The following is a 17,942-nucleotide window of genomic DNA, read 5'->3' on the forward strand; positions in this document are numbered from 1 at the left end:
TAGGTTATTTTCATTCTTCTGAATCTCCTTTGGTGAGCAATAACTGGTTTTATGGTATACCTCCCAACAAAGCATAGTGGAAGAACCTCTCTTTTCATCAAAAGCAGAGCTGCTGCCCAGTAACGGCATGAACCCGGCTTAGAGGAACTACCAATACTCACAAAGGGGGACACATGGTGGTGGAATAGGGTTCGCATCCAACACAGACTGCTGTAAATCCACAGAGGAAGGCTTTCATTGACAGGTAGTCTTATAATACAGGTGGGCTCAAACATAGATTTTTTTTTTTTTTTTGAGAGATTTTTTTTTTTTTGCTATAGGGCACGTGTGCTTGCCAGAAAGACAGTGAGACAGAGAGACAGAAAGCGAGAAGTCACCCCCCCGCCCCCCGCAGGGGAGATGGCCACACCACACAGCAATCCCTTCTCCTCCATTCTCCTCTTGGGATCTTGGGCACGCATGCACACGCACCTGGCATTAGTTTAAGCCACCGGTTCCGGGACTTGAACCACAGTTAGCTACATGGAGGTCCAGCAACATAGCCATTACACCAACGGCTGGCTAAACACAGATTTTATTAGACTGTGTATTTCTCATTTAAAATCTTTGTTATCCTGTCTGGCACGCCGGAAAATGCCCTGCACGTAGAGGACAAAGTACCGACCCCAACACTAGACTGGCCTAACGGGAAATTAAAAGCAGCATTTAGGCCAGTGTTCCGCCAGGCCCTTCCCACTCTTTGCTGGCTCCGCCAGGAAATTTTTCAACACACTGTGCGCCTGGGCAGATTACCCACAGGCATGCCCAGGGCCCTGGCGACCAGGCAGACCACTCACGAGTGTGCCCAGAGCCCTTCTACCACCCCAGGCTTACACAACAGGCCAAGTACGAGGCTAAGTATTATATGAGATAAACGAGGCAACCGCTGATGGCTGAGACCACGATTTGGTGTATAAATCTATGTTTCTTTTCAATGGGAAAATAATTAGTGCTGGTGTATCGAATAAGTACTTAAATACTTTTTGTTATTAAAAAATCTGCCTGTCTGCGAGGTCCCTACAGGTGTGAGACATAAATTATGCTGCAGTTTTAGGTCTTTTATTATTTTTTTAACCAAGAGAACAAGTAAGGAAGTTAAGGTTTATCAACAAATGAAATCCATCAATATTCTTGCCCTTTTTTGGTTATTCTTCACAAGAAAGTGCTTTATAATTCATAAAGCTCTATACGAATGTTAGTAATTATTACAAATCTAGTCCCCATGAGTCAGATGCTCAGAAACTGGCAAACTCTTATTGTTTATTTTTATTTTAAGGAGTTAGTACTTTTCATACTTAGTTAAGAGTCAAAATATCTCCTCACAGTTCAGTTTTAGGATTTTCTGTTTTAGAGAGAGATTTTTGCTATAGGGTGCATGTGCTCACTGGAGAGACAGAGACAGAAAGTAAGAAATCACCCCTCAGGAGGGATGGCCACACCACAGTCTCTTCTCCTCCATTCTCTTCTTGGGATCTTGGGCACGCACACACATGTACCCCGAGTCAGTTTTGAGTTGCTGGGTCTGGGACTCGAACTGCAGCTGATGATGTAGGAGTCCAGTGCCGTAACCGTTACACCATCTGCTTGTTCCCAGTTTTAGGATTCTTATATTCAGTAAGAATCTAAACTGACTTGGAAACAAATAATAATTCTCCCTGTCTCAACACCAATAACAACAATGTCACCATTGATAAAGGTATATACCCTGTGATGTCCCGGGAGGTTCCACCAGCTTTCCATGACTCAACACTAAGCAACCAAAGACTCTCCTGCCTGGTCACAGTCAGTGACAAGTGACTCACTCCCTACAAAGGTGGAGCAGCTACTCTTGAACACCACCAGTGTTTTGGCTTAAAGACCCTAGTGTCCAACAAAAACTGGGCTTTAAACTCTTTTTTGGGATGAGTAAAAAAGAAAGCTTTTAGAAAGCTTTTGGGACAGGACAAGGCCCCAAGCACTGGCTTGGTTTCAATGGTGAAAAATGCATGTGAAGTTTAAGCATATATCAGAACGAATATTGGTAAATGACAACGGGAGACTGGTACATCCAGGCTCATAGTTAGCCCACTTAAGATCCTTAGGAGAGGGGCCAGCAGTTGGTATAATGGCTATGTCACTGGACTCCCATGTAGTCGACTATGGTTTGAGTTCTGGATCCGGTGGCTTAAAATCACACCGGGCGCATGTGCATGCGTGCCCAAGATCCCAAGAGGAGAATGGATGGCAGCAAGGCCCTCCCCGCTGGGGGGTGATTTCTCGCTTTCTGTTTCTCTGTGTTTTTTTTTCTGGCGAGTGCATGCGCCCTGTAGCAAAAACTTTTCCAAAAAAAAAAAAAAAAAAACTTAGGAGAAATGAACAGAATTACTTTCTTTGTTTTTATAACTAGATATACATCTTTTCAACTTAGTTCCTGCTATTAAATCTACCTTTTTAAGTAATAGTCAAAGAAAAAATATTTTCTTTGTAATATAATTAAATGTTGCTACTTTTATTTAATGAAAGTCTTGTTTTCCCCCAATGGGTAAATTTACTGTGTTACACACTGATAAACATAGTCATGATTAGTCTATATATAAAACAACAAAAAGTTATCAATACCTTGGAAGCCCAAGCCACATGATCCACGATGGGGACCAGCTGGCATCATACTCGTTTTCGCTGAAAGTACTCGGCTGCTCTTCCGTGGTCTGTGTGGCCTCCTCAACAATCTGAACCTCAAGAGCTTTAAGGGCAACAGCTGAGGAAGCAGCACTGGCTTTCAGCATCGCCACAGCCTCACTGTGACTTAAATTGGTCAGATCAATGCCATTGATATTCAGCAGCACGTCACCTGTTCAAAAGAAAAATAAGAAAAAGGAGCTGGTCAATAAAGCAGTTATTTTCTCAAGAGCGCTGTTGTTTGTAAGCTAACCAACAAGGGTCAGCTCTTACTCCTCAGATAAGGTGAACGAATACTTTCTACCTCTTTGTAATTTTTTAAAATACTGGGGAAAAATTTGTTTCATGCAAAACATGCCAAAACAATTTCAAAACAGAATAATAATATTACTACACAGGAAATGGTATGGCTTAGAGCACCTGGATGTGACTGGAATCCAAACTGTGAGGCCAAGTTTAGCTTGGGAAGGCCCTGTGCATGTTCACTGCTCTTCTTTGAGCTTCTGAGATTTCTACCATTCTAATTCAAAAATTACTTGATCCTCTGTGCTAATAAATGAATTTTTCATACGTTCTATTTTATATTTATAGAATTTATAAACACAGCCCTGCATAGTTCACTCAGGGCAAACATGTCAGAATAATCTTTCAGAGAGAGAGATTCTTGGGCCCACAACAAAATCCAATTGTGATTTGAACACCTTCCCTTACTTGAGGATGGAAAAAGATTTGCCCTGCCAAGTACTATAATAACAAAGGGCAATGAGGATTATGTGAAAGGTTGAAAGGAAAGGATTAGTTTTGTAGGAAGCAGACATTTTTGCTATGAAGTCTATAGAAAATTCCCCTTTCTCAATTTATCACCAATTTCTCAGATTATTAAAAGGCTAAATGGGGAATCAGCAGGTAGAGTGGTAGTTGAGGTGCTGGACTCCCAACATGGCTGACCACGAAAGTTTAAGTCTTGGACCTGGATGCTGCCTTTCTCACTTTTTCTCTCTCTTGTCTCTCTCTGGTAAGCACACATGCCCTATCGCAAATTATAAATAATAACAATAAATAAAATTAAATAAAGAAATAATTTTTTAAAAAGGCAAAATGTTCTCATTGTAGAAAATTGGGAAGACATAATAACAGCAAGAAAATAAAACTACCCCAAATTCTACAACCGGATAATTAGCTTCTTTTTCAAATACAGATTTACTGCGATAATACAATTTAAAGTATGATTTTATGCTTTCTAGTATAATATATTCAGAGCTGTGCAATCATCACTACAGCAGTTTTTTTTTTTTTTTTTTGAGAGGTTTTTGCTATAGGGCGTGTGTGCTAGCCAGACAGAGAGAGACATTGAGATAGAAAGCAAGAAATCACCCCCCCAGGGGGAATGGTCACACCACAATCCCTTCCCCTCCATTCTCCTCTCGGGATCTTGAGCACGCACGCATACGCGCCCGGCGTGGGTTTTAAGCCACCGGGTCTGGGATGCAAACCGCGGTCAACTACGTGGGAGGCCAGCGACATAGCCATTACACTAACTGCTGGTTCCCTAATTTCATTCTTGGAAAAATAACTTTTAAGACACATTTTTCTTTCCAACCAATAAACTAAGTCAATAAAAACTTGCTATTTTTACAGAGTATAAAAGGGTACTTCAAAAAGTTTGTGGGAAATGGAATTAAAATACAAGTTTAGGGGCTAGCAGGTGACATGGTGGTTAAGGGCACTGGACTCTACATGGCCGACAGCGGTTTGAGTCCTGAATCTGGCAGCTTGCTTTCTTGCTTTTTCTTTCTCCCACTCTGTCCTTCTCTGATCAAATTAAAATAAATAAATAAATAATGTTAGTTAAATAATTTCTTTTAAATACAAGTTTATTTTGCTGTAAATTTTTTTAAAAAATACATGGATATTTCATAATATCCATTTTCTCCATAAGCTTTTGAAGACCCACCCCTCCAGTAATGGCCAATTGCTATGCAAATCATATAGCTCTGAAAGAGAATGTGAAATAGTGAATGAGTTTACTATGAAATTTAAGTCTGTCTTATGCCTCACCTCCTCTCTGAGCCTCATTTTACACAGACACTTTACTGTAACCAACAATTGCATTTTGGTGAGACGGCTCTTCAGAATAACTAGGTCTGCCATAATATTGGAAGCACAAGTCTCAGGATGTTTTCCAAGTAAAATAATCTAACAGTCCAAGTAACTGCTGAAATTCTGAAATCACTGTCAAAGTTCTGCAATTTTCCTTTACTCTGGGCGTTCTCCTAACCTCACAGAAAGACCTTGGGCTTTCATATGTAAGGAACATTTTAAAAGATTAAAAAATCACGTTTAGGTTGGCCACAGTCGCACCGCAGAGTAACACCATAGTTCTGTGATGCTGAGGCCAAAAAGGAAGGTCCCAAGTTCACATCCGAGGGCTCCCTGTACACACTGGGCATGTGCGCAAGTTTATGATCCTGGCTGCCTGAGCCAGGAGCAGGATCACAGTGTGAAGCCCCTGCTGGGTGTGCCTGTCACCCTGCCTCTCTCTCTTGCTCATCAATTGTTTTAAAGTCATGTTGAATAGAAACTTTGCAATACTCTATTTTTAAATATATGAATTAAATTCAGGGAGAATATTTGGTGAAACCGGTTCAGATCCTATCTCACCTCTCTTGATTCTGCCATCTCGTGCAAGGCAGCCATGAGGTGGCACGCTGGTCACAAAGATGGGCAGTTCGCCACTCTTACTGCCTCTGCCCCCAGCGACTGTCATTCCAAGGGATTCATGTGGTTCCTTCTTTACGGTAATGTGTTTTTCTTGGCATGCGACACACTGAGTAAGATCCTAAAACACAAAAAGAAAAACACCATTGGGCAATGAATAATATATAGTTGAAGCAGACTGCTTAAGCTAAGGATGTAACTTCAATGACATTCATAAAGTGACCTTTTTACTTTTTCAGTATCCTTACTTACAACTGAAGGTAATACACAATTCTTAATAGGTACAGTGTGGATCAAGGTCAAATTTTAGATGGCTGATATTTTCATGTGAGTATTCATGAACGAAAAACCTCCAGACTCTCAACATGGAGAAGTCAAAGTAAAATAAGTGTATCATTATAACTGTCTTGAGTTCTAAGATAGATCAATTCTATAAAAGTAATGCTTTTGAGTTTTAAGATTCTGAAGACAATTAATTTTATTTCCATCTTTCTCTCTAATTCTTTCGAAGAAAAAAATAGTATACAGAGTAGCACAAAACTAGAGTGTGGATTCTGGGGACTGCCAGAGAAAAGCTATAGATCGATCTTTGGATTCTTATGGACTAGTTTTAGGAGTGCCCAGTCATGGACAGATTCAAGTCTACCTTCAAAACCTTCATGAGAAGCTAAAAGGACACCAAATAACCAAATTGTTGAAAAAGTGAACAATATCCCCAGATGGCGGCACAGTGGTAACACAACTGGACCCACACTGGAAGGTCCCTGGGTAAGGTAAACAGCCTTGAGTATATTTAAAAGCAGTCTTGGCTCTTAGTTATTTAATCAATTAAAGGTGATTGTTTTCTTTCACATTTCTATTTAAAGTACAGTGACATAAAATTACAAAGAATAAGAATTAGCAGGGTTATGACAGAAAAATTCATGTGCCCCAAACAAATTTAATGAAGTAAGCAAGATTCTCTATATGAATATTAGAATGATTAAGTAGTTTTTAAACCTGTCTTGGGACCAGCAGCTGGCATAATAGTTATGTCAGTGAATTCCCATGTTGTTGACTGTGGTTCAAGTCTTGGATCTGGAGGCTTAAAACTCACACAGGGCATGTATGCTTGTGTGCCCAAGATCCCAAGAGGAAAATGGAGAAGGGATTGTGGCATGGCTATCTCCCCTAGGGTGGGGGTGATTTCTCAATTTCCATCTCTCTGTCTCTCCTGTGAGTGCACACATCCTATGGCAAAAAATCTCTCTCTAAAAACAAACAAACACACATGCACACATCCCCAGTATGATTTTGAAGTCACTGGGTCTGGTACTCAAACTACACGTCAGCCATGTAAGAGTCCAGCACCTAAACCACCACGTCACCTGGTGGTCCCATTTTAAACTTGTTTTTTTTTTTTTTTTTTTTTGAGAGGTTTTTGCTATAGGGCGTGTGTGCTAGCCAGACAGAGAGAGACATTGAGATAGAAAGCAAGAAATCACCCCCCCAGGGGGAATGGTCACACCACAATCCCTTCCCCTCCATTCTCCTCTCGGGATCTTGAGCACGCACGCATACGCGCCCGGCGTGGGTTTTAAGCCACCGGGTCTGGGATGCAAACCGCGGTCAACTACGTGGGAGGCCAGCGACATAGCCATTACGCTAACTGCTGGGTCCCCGCCCTCACCTTTCAACACCATAGTCAGATTAAGTCATGGTTTGCCGTAGGGCATGTGTGCTGGGGTTGGGTGTGGAAGGATAACATATGAACTCCCCCCCCGGTTCCCTAATTTCATTCTTGGAAAAATAACTTTTAAGACACATTTTTCTTTCCAACCAATAAACTAAGTCAATAAAAACTTGCTATTTTTACAGAGTATAAAAGGGTACTTCAAAAAGTTTGTGGGAAATGGAATTAAAATACAAGTTTAGGGGCTAGCAGGTGACATGGTGGTTAAGGGCACTGGACTCTACATGGCCGACAGCGGTTTGAGTCCTGAATCTGGCAGCTTGCTTTCTTGCTTTTTCTTTCTCCCACTCTGTCCTTCTCTGATCAAATTAAAATAAATAAATAAATAATGTTAGTTAAATAATTTCTTTTAAATACAAGTTTATTTTGCTGTAAATTTTTTTAAAAAATACATGGATATTTCATAATATCCATTTTCTCCATAAGCTTTTGAAGACCCACCCCTCCAGTAATGGCCAATTGCTATGCAAATCATATAGCTCTGAAAGAGAATGTGAAATAGTGAATGAGTTTACTATGAAATTTAAGTCTGTCTTATGCCTCACCTCCTCTCTGAGCCTCATTTTACACAGACACTTTACTGTAACCAACAATTGCATTTTGGTGAGACGGCTCTTCAGAATAACTAGGTCTGCCATAATATTGGAAGCACAAGTCTCAGGATGTTTTCCAAGTAAAATAATCTAACAGTCCAAGTAACTGCTGAAATTCTGAAATCACTGTCAAAGTTCTGCAATTTTCCTTTACTCTGGGCGTTCTCCTAACCTCACAGAAAGACCTTGGGCTTTCATATGTAAGGAACATTTTAAAAGATTAAAAAATCACGTTTAGGTTGGCCACAGTCGCACCGCAGAGTAACACCATAGTTCTGTGATGCTGAGGCCAAAAAGGAAGGTCCCAAGTTCACATCCGAGGGCTCCCTGTACACACTGGGCATGTGCGCAAGTTTATGATCCTGGCTGCCTGAGCCAGGAGCAGGATCACAGTGTGAAGCCCCTGCTGGGTGCCCCTGCCACCCTGCCTCTCTCTCTTGCTCATCAATTGTTTTAAAGTCATGTTGAATAGAAACTTTGCAATACTCTATTTTTAAATATATGAATTAAATTCAGGGAGAATATTTGGTGAAACCGGTTCAGATCCTATCTCACCTCTCTTGATTCTGCCATCTCGTGCAAGGCAGCCATGAGGTGGCACGCTGGTCACAAAGATGGGCAGTTCGCCACTCTTACTGCCTCTGCCCCCAGCGACTGTCATTCCAAGGGATTCATGTGGTTCCTTCTTTACGGTAATGTGTTTTTCTTGGCATGCGACACACTGAGTAAGATCCTAAAACACAAAAAGAAAAACACCATTGGGCAATGAATAATATATAGTTGAAGCAGACTGCTTAAGCTAAGGATGTAACTTCAATGACATTCATAAAGTGACCTTTTTACTTTTTCAGTATCCTTACTTACAACTGAAGGTAATACACAATTCTTAATAGGTACAGTGTGGATCAAGGTCAAATTTTAGATGGCTGATATTTTCATGTGAGTATTCATGAACGAAAAACCTCCAGACTCTCAACATGGAGAAGTCAAAGTAAAATAAGTGTATCATTATAACTGTCTTGAGTTCTAAGATAGATCAATTCTATAAAAGTAATGCTTTTGAGTTTTAAGATTCTGAAGACAATTAATTTTATTTCCATCTTTCTCTCTAATTCTTTCGAAGAAAAAAATAGTATACAGAGTAGCACAAAACTAGAGTGTGGATTCTGGGGACTGCCAGAGAAAAGCTATAGATCGATCTTTGGATTCTTATGGACTAGTTTTAGGAGTGCCCAGTCATGGACAGATTCAAGTCTACCTTCAAAACCTTCATGAGAAGCTAAAAGGACACCAAATAACCAAATTGTTGAAAAAGTGAACAATATCCCCAGATGGCGGCACAGTGGTAACACAACTGGACCCACACTGGAAGGTCCCTGGGTAAGGTAAACAGCCTTGAGTATATTTAAAAGCAGTCTTGGCTCTTAGTTATTTAATCAATTAAAGGTGATTGTTTTCTTTCACATTTCTATTTAAAGTACAGTGACATAAAATTACAAAGAATAAGAATTAGCAGGGTTATGACAGAAAAATTCATGTGCCCCAAACAAATTTAATGAAGTAAGCAAGATTCTCTATATGAATATTAGAATGATTAAGTAGTTTTTAAACCTGTCTTGGGACCAGCAGCTGGCATAATAGTTATGTCAGTGAATTCCCATGTTGTTGACTGTGGTTCAAGTCTTGGATCTGGAGGCTTAAAACTCACACAGGGCATGTATGCTTGTGTGCCCAAGATCCCAAGAGGAAAATGGAGAAGGGATTGTGGCATGGCTATCTCCCCTAGGGTGGGGGTGATTTCTCAATTTCCATCTCTCTGTCTCTCCTGTGAGTGCACACATCCTATGGCAAAAAATCTCTCTCTAAAAACAAACAAAACAAAAACTGCCTTAACATTATCATGTTGTCATAGACACCCATATCTTGAATTTTTGTAAAATTCAGTAACATAAAAAGTTCAATTATTTGGGCTAGCAGATGGCACGGAGGTTAAGGTGCTTGATCCCACATTCCCACGTGACCAACTTTGGTTTGCACCTTGAACCCAAGGGCTTGAAAAACACACTGGATGTGTGTGCCTGTGTGCTCAGAACTCCTGTGAGAAGAATAGAGAGTGGATGCAGTGTGGCCATTCCCTTTAGGGGGTGATTTCTTACTTTCCCTCTCCCTTTCTCCCTTTCTGACTCTCCATAATGAGCATACGTGCCTTACAGCAAAAACTTAAAAAAAATTTTTTTTGATTACCAACATTTGCCATATATATAAATAACTTGTAAAGCAAGGACTGGCGATGTGAAACAACTATTCAAAATTCTTGTTCAAAATAATAGCTCCTTTTCATAGATGTCAGTATAAAGGCAAAATTATAGGTTTTCTGTATACATTTCAGTTTTTGTTCAAGAAGGAGAACAAAGTCTGTGGTTATAATTTCTTTCCATATTAACTAAACCGAAGGACAATGACAAGACTGTACTTAAGCGGAGAAAGCCACGTAAACCTGATGGGCTAAATAAGCTCTGTTCTCTCAGGGAACCAGCCAGAGTCCACGGTACTTACTCTCACCATCTGTACATCAAAAAGCCACGGCGGCATGCACACTGTGAAAAACCATACTGTACCCCACAAAGATATACAATTATATGTAAGCCAGAAACCACACATGCATGCGCACGTGTGTACACACACACACACACACACACACACACACACACAGGCGCCATTTGAGCACATAGGAAATCAATAAGCAGACCAGTAACTGAGTTGTTTAGTAAAGCCAGTTAATCTTACCTAAAGAGAAGGACTTTGGAAACTCATATATAACTTACATTTCCTCATAATTGGGTAACATCACATCCCCATTTAAAAATTCTTGACCTACTTGAAGTTGAATTCAAATTAACCAAATAAAATAAATTGCATTAAGAATGCTAAAATTCTATCTTTCTTCGATTTGGGGGATGAAAGTGAGATAGTATCAACATCCTCAGCACCTTGGAATATATTATAAAACTAGTAAAATACGGATTCTGGAGAAGCAGTGATGAAGCTCAACATACGGAAATTTTAAATGATTTAGGGTAATACTCCTCTAAGCTGTAACCTCAACAGAAATATGCTACCTATATATCCATAACATTTTATAATTCATGTGTTTAATATTCATAGATTTAATTGTTACTATAGTCAATGAGCCCACTTGCAAAGTATTGTTCCGTCGTCAATCATGTCTTTATTATGCTTTTTTCATCACAGAAGCAACTCTTACATTTAAATGAGCAACCTAAGATAAACCCCATTTTTCAAATAGGACTTAACAAGTAGAAGAATCTTCTGGAAGACTGCACCCTTCTCACCAGTCATCTGAGAGAGGAACCTTCCCTGCCAAGAAACTCTCTCTAGTAGCAGAGAACTGGGATGACACAGTCACTCTCACGTCCCAACACCCACGTTTGCCTTTTCCAACAGAAAAGCAGCCTTCACTTAAATCTTTTTCTAAAAACTGCTTTACTGAGGTATGACTGACTTACACAAAGCTTTCGTTTAGATCTTACCAGCTTGGAACAACAATCCTTTGGAGGGTGACACCTCGATTAAACAAACAAATCCTCACCTTGTGTGAGCTTGGTCTGATGTAATACGTCGGCTGTGCGTGGTGCTGGCTGCTGCTGTGAGCTGCCGCTTCTCGGATAGTGCTGCCAGGCTGGGGTTTGCCTGGTCTAGTGATGGTTAAGTTCACCCTCTCTCCACTGGCCTGGAGAAGACAGACGCACATTACCACGAGTCGTTAATCATGACTGTCATTTTAAAGACTATAGGATGCGTAAGTTTCAGCTGCACTTCTCCAGCAGTACACCAGGGCCTCAGCTGAGCAGTGACTGCAAAGCACCTGGTGGTGGGGAGGAAGGGACTTCATTTCATTAGCTAATATTTTAAAATCACACACACACCATCGTGAGCGTGCCCTCTGCAATCCCACTTTCAAAATGATACCGGCAAAGCAGTCTTACTGCCTGGGCTTTCCACATCCTCATCATTTCTATCAGGTTGTCCGGAAAGTCAGAACATATTTTTCAATGTTTTTCTAGGCAACGGTGCATCATTTTTGCCTGACAAACCAGTAGAAGGGTAAACTTCTTTACTCCTTCAAAGCTAGCCTTGGTATTGAAAGGGATTAAGGGAAAGAAAGAAAATAAAAGGAAGAACTTCTTTAAAACTTGATAAAAGCCCATTGTGATTCTGAAATAAATTCTGTGGTGGTTACTTTGGAAGTAACAATCAATGAAATTCTGCACAGCTTTGTTTCTGCTTGCGACGGAGGGAGGTCTGAGTCGGAAATAGGACATCAGCTTAAATACTCCTGAAAAGAATGACCATAAAAATTCTATATAAGATTAGCAGGGGCCAGTTCATGGCATGGTAGTTAAGGCAGCTGGATCCCACATGCCTGACTGCATAGTCTGAGTCCGAACCTGGTAGCTAGAAAAACATTCTGGGTGCATGTCCATGTGTGCCCCAAATTCTGAGAGGAGAATGGAGAAAGGAATGTGGCATGGCTATTCCCTCTAGGAAGTGATTTCTCTCTTTTTCTTCTCTGTCTCCCTCCCTGGTGAGTGCATGCACCCTATGGCAAACCAAAAATAAAATTTAAAAACAGATTAGTGTTAGCATGTTTGTTTATGTATGTGTACAGTACTGTGTACGCAAACATGCATTTGTTTAAGTATGAAATTATTTTAGATGTTCATGACTACCAGTTTAAATTTAGAGGCTTGTTATTTATCTTATTTTAAACATAGTCACCTTACCACATTTTTAAAGGTTCTTCTGTCATTGCTTTGAAAGCACAGGTCTGGGGCCGGCAGGTAGCATGGTGGTTAAAGGCGCTGGATTCCCACATGGTCGACTGTGGTTCAAGTCCTGGACCTGGTGGTTTGCTTTCTCACTCTCTCTCCCTCTCTCTCTCTCACTCTGTCCCTCTCTGGTCAAATTGAAATAAACAAATGAATAAATAATAAAGTTAAATAAAATAATTATTAAAAAAAAGAAAGCACAGGTCTGATTTACTTCACATAACACTTGGTCATGACACAATTTCCAATTTTACTATTATTCCTATAGGAAAACATGACACCATGTTTTTTTTTTGGTGTGTGTGTTTGTTTTTGCTTTTTTTTTTTTTGCAGAGGTTTTTGCTATAGGGCACATGCGCTCGCCAGACAGAGACAGACATAGAGACAGAAAGCGAGAAATCACCCCCCGGGGATGGCCACGCCGCAATCCCTTCTCCTCCATTCTCCTCTCGGGATCTTGGGCATGCACACACAGCTGGTGTGTTTTAAGCCTCCAGGTCCGGGATTCGAACCGTGGTCAACTACGTGGCAGTCCAGCGAGCGACATAGCCATTACGCTAACTGCTGGTCTCTGATACTGTGTTTTAAGGTATTGTGGTAGAAATTGGAGACCTATCTCATGATTGTAAATAATGTTAAGAAATCACTTAATTTTTAGATCTTAAATGGAAATAAGTGATAAACAATGTTAATGCCCTGCCAAAAATCATTTGCCATTCAAGTCTTTTATTAAACCAAATAATTTCAGACAAGTTCTTTAAAATAACTGAAGAAACAATGTACTATCCAGCTGGACTCCTGAAGTAGATTTTGGGGAACCCATCTAAAGGAAAATATAGGAACCCCTCATCTCCTCGTTTAATGAGTTTTGTTCCTGCTGCTAGGTCAGTAAGCGAACGGGTCAGTAAGTGAGGAATGTAAAGGCAACTGTCTTCTGGTGTGTCGTGATGCCAAAGGGTATGTATTTTTCAAGAGATATCAAGTGACACCACTCTAGAATAATGTAATTCTACCCATACAGAAAGCTTTCACTAAACACCAGAAAACAACCAGACACACCACAACACAGAATATAAATCTGGTGTAATCGTTATTATTTATTCTGAACACTACTATGGGTATACAATAAAGTACAAACTTAGAATGAAATAAGTGGTCTTGCATGATTGCAAATACTCGTGTAATGCATACTGACTGACTGCAGGAATAAGACAAAGATTGAGAACGGGGACTTCTTGCACTGGAGAACTGGTCGCAATAGTGCATAGTCTTGACCAGTAGGTCATTAAGTGAGGGGTGGCTGCATAAAGGTAGAAAATCTGGCATTGCGATTTTTAAAATTCAGATACTTCAAATATTAGGCTGCACTGTATGAAATGGATTTATTTCAATATACAGAATCATTTTCATTACTGCTTAACACTTCATAGCCATCAAATAATCCACAGTCAGTATTTTAACCTTACTGGATATTCCTGCTTATACCAACCTATTAATAGAAGCAAATCCTCGATCTTTCAAGATTGCCTGGAAGACGAAATTCCGTGACTGTGATGCAGTGAGCATGTAGAATTTAAATGATAGACCAACGTTTGGGTTTAGGCTAATTTTAGACAGGCTGTTCATTTAACACTTCAGCATTTTAAATATAGCGAAAGAGTTGTTAAAATGAAGATTTTAAAAATGCAGGATGCCCAAATGACAATATCCATATTTGTAAGTGAGTGGCATCCCCGTTGCTAGGGGCATAAACTCATATAATCTTTCTGGGGGGAAGTTTAGCAAAATGTCTTAAACTTGAAAACAAAACATAAGAGTCTCAGTAGGGGAATAAATAAATAGTTTATGGTACATGGTCACTAAAGAGCTATTAAAAACTCCTGATGTGAGTCTATGCTTATTTTCATGGTAAGATGTCCATAATTTTCACTACAAAGCATTTATAAGATCAGTGCATGTGTAAGTATTTGTGTCAACATGGAATTACGTACCTGTGAAGATTCATACAAAGGATCTTTGGGATAATGATTATTAAACTATTAATGTTAATATCCTGAGGTACTTAGATTGAAGATGATTTTAACTTCCTTTATTATAGCTTACATAGGTTTTCTTCATTATTCTCCTTTTTAAGTATGGAGTATATTTTTCTAAATGACCCTAAAACTAATTTCTTTTTTTTTTTTTTTTTTGAGAGAGGGGTTTTTTTTTTTTTTTTTTTTTTTTTTTTTTTTTTTTTTAGTCGCTGCTTTCCCACAAACGCGAGAAATCACCCCCCAGGGGGGATGGTCACACCACAATCCCTTCCCCTCCATTCTCCTCTCGGGATCTTGAGCACGCACGCACACGCACCCGATGTGAGTTTTAAGCCACTGGGTCCAGTACGCAAACCGCGGTCGACTACGTGGGAGTCCAGCGACATAGCCATTACGCTAACTGCTGGTTCCCGTAATTTCTTTTTTTTTTTAAAAAAAAAACAAATTAACAACCTTCAGTTTTCCATTGTTTGGGGAAAAAAATTATAGCTCTAAATATAAAGCAACTATTTATAAAAGTTCAAATACAAAGTATTACTATGGAAAATTTAAAAATATTTTCTACTGTGCATCTGTATGTTCCACATTTTAGTTAGAAGTTTACTGAGGACCATCTTCTTAGGAGTTAAAGTGTTTAAATCTATTCCTGCCTGTCTTATTGATTTATCTTTCACTTCACAGAGTTCACCTGGTTCTTCTATTTCTTCACACAAATACTTTCTTTTTCCTCCTCCTCTTTTCTTTCACTCCCTCTTACCAATCTGCATTCCTACAGATGAACTAGTTTCAGCAGTGCAGTGGCTGACAGACCACGTACAGAACCTAATACCATCTCTGATTTGAGAGAATGTTACGACATCCGATTTCTTTAAACTTCAAGCCTATGACCAATAGCTACAATAAAGGATGATGAGACTTGGCTTTTCTTACAGTCTTCAATTTTGATCGTTACTTGACTGTTGTAGACACATCTGTCAGCGATTATCAACCTAATTCCTGATGCTCAATTACATTAACACTTGGTTTCCTTTACAGTATATTGTTGTGCTTACATTATGAAAAACATCGTGATGTTACACCCTTATCTCTGAGGAAGATGCCCATATCATTAAATGCCATGACATGCTGCAGAACCTGAAGATCTTCTCTGGGTGACTTTCCAATTTATCTGTCTTCATGCCCTTAATGAAAAGATGTTTCTCTCGAATGATGACTACCTTTACTTATTTCAGAGGTATACTGTGAGGACAAGTTGTTATGATGTGTTTAAAACACTCTGAATTCTTCACACACACACACACACACACACACACACACACACGATTTAAGAGCTATTCTTTTGAAACAATTGTTTTTCCTGTACTTATATGGATCTTTAAAAAGAGTGAGAGATCAGGTAAGCTGCAACCCTGATAATCACAGCTTCTTTGAGCCTTGCTTTCCTCAGTTGTTAAAGGTGGACATGACCATCCTATGTTTGGCTTACTAGGATGAGTAAGAGCCTAGAAATCCAATGAGAAATGAATGTGAAGCATTAGAGCCTATCATCTATAAACAGCCAGCTCAAAAGTTCATGAGGATATGGCTTTTGGGAAAAGTTTTATCTATAATGAAGTTTATACTAGTGGGGACTTTGAAGAGTTTAAGTAGCCATGACTGATTTTCTAACCATGATTGATTTTTTTTTTTTTTTGGAGAGATTTTTCACTGTAGGGCGCGTGCGCTCGCCAGACAGACAGAGAGAGACATAGAGACAGAAAGCGAGACATCACCCCCCAGGGGGGATGGTCACGCCGCAATCCCTTCTCCTCCATTCTCCTCTCGGGATCTTGGGCACGCACGCACATGCACCCGGCGTGAGTTTTAAGCCACCGGGTCCGGGACACGAACCGCGGTCGACTACGTGGGAGTCCAGCGACATAGCCATTACGCTAACTGCTGGTTCCCTAACCATGATTGATTTTTAATGAAATATCATCTGGTCCCTGAATTCTAATGTTATTTGCTGATGAAAACAGTCTTGTAGTGCTTAACGACTGAGAAATGCATTGTCTGGAGATTCTGTTGGGTGAACATCATGGACTGCACTTGGACAAAGCTAGATGTGACAGACGTACACAGCTTGGTTATATGGCAAAGTCTACATGCTCCTTATGGGACCAGGATCATGTGGTTCCGCATGGACAGAAATGCCGTCACATAGTGCATGACTGTACTGCTATTCGGTAACTGAGACTGAGCATCTGGAAAGAAGGCCAAGAGGGATTTACCTGAATGATCTGGGCAGCAAGTTCTGGGGTTCCATGCTTCAAGTCGTGTCCATTGATAGCCAGCACTCGGTCGTTGCTACTGAGTCTGCCATCCTGGGCAGCTAGTCCCCCTTCCAAGAGGTCAAGAATAAAAACGCCTGGCTCATCTGTCCTTCGCACTAATTTAATGCCAAGCTGTTCCCCAGAGTCCCGTTTATTAAGAACCACATGGAAAATCTCTTCTCGTGGAGAGGTACTATCAGAATGGCTGGATGCTCGGTTGCCGAACCGTCTCTCTCGAAGCACAGTAAGATGCAGTGTGTTGCAGGGCTGGGAAAGAACAGCTCTGGCATAGTTATGAGACACGTTGCTGATATCATAGTTATTGACCTAGGAAAAAGAATTATGACCAAAGCATGACAATCTTTTTTTTTTTTTTAAAAGAATTATTTTATTTAACTTTATTTATTTTCATTTTAATTTGACCAGATTGGAGGGAGGGGGGAGAGAGAGAGAGAGAAATGAAAAGTGAGAAAGCAAGCCACCAGGTCCGGGACTCAAACCATGGTTGGCCATATGGGAATCCAGCCCCCTTAACCACCACACCACCTGCCAGCCCCAGTATGACAATCTTTTATTTCCCAATTTATGACAATGTTTATATAACATTGCCAAAGGAAATTAATATTGTGAAAATGCTATATAATTATTATTTTAACATGTCTAAAGATATGGAAACCTTAAGTCCAAAGATATTCTAAAATTAACTTAGAATGACTAGCATCAAGTAGAGAATAGTAGTTAGGATAACAGGCTTTAATGACAGCCTTGAATTAGAGTCCTTAGTACTGCCACTTACTAACTAATAGCCTCGGGCAAATTACAGAACTTGTCTGAGTGTGTTCTGCTCTGTAAAATGTGTTAACTATCTAGTTCACAGCATTAGTATGTGTATGACAGAGAATGTCACAGATGACAAGTGTTCATGAGATACCTGTTCTAATGGAACAAAAATTGAAGTTTTTTTGTATAACAAGTTTGTCTTTCCCAATGAAATATATTTAAAC

At 39.9% G+C, this 17,942-nt stretch overlaps 1 protein-coding gene across 2 annotated transcripts in view; it reads right to left on the bottom strand.

Annotated features, from left to right (window-relative positions):
* Window positions 1-17,942, bottom strand: part of LNX2 (ligand of numb-protein X 2) — an 82,530-nt gene that overhangs the window by 6,906 nt on the left and 57,682 nt on the right. For both annotated transcript variants that reach the window (XM_006165811.2, XM_027767226.1), the window contains 4 exons: window positions 16,897-17,265; window positions 11,351-11,491; window positions 8,296-8,473; window positions 2,638-2,869 (listed from right to left, as the gene is read on the bottom strand). In XM_006165811.2, the coding sequence (XP_006165873.1) occupies window positions 2,638-2,869; window positions 8,296-8,473; window positions 11,351-11,491; window positions 16,897-17,265 (920 nt within the window). The remainder of the gene's footprint in view (window positions 1-2,637; window positions 2,870-8,295; window positions 8,474-11,350; window positions 11,492-16,896; window positions 17,266-17,942) is intronic.

The sequence above is a fragment of the Tupaia chinensis genome, unplaced genomic scaffold, assembly GCF_000334495.1.
Source record: "Tupaia chinensis unplaced genomic scaffold, TupChi_1.0 Scaffold144045_1, whole genome shotgun sequence".
NCBI classification, from domain to species: Eukaryota; Metazoa; Chordata; class Mammalia; order Scandentia; family Tupaiidae; genus Tupaia; species Tupaia belangeri.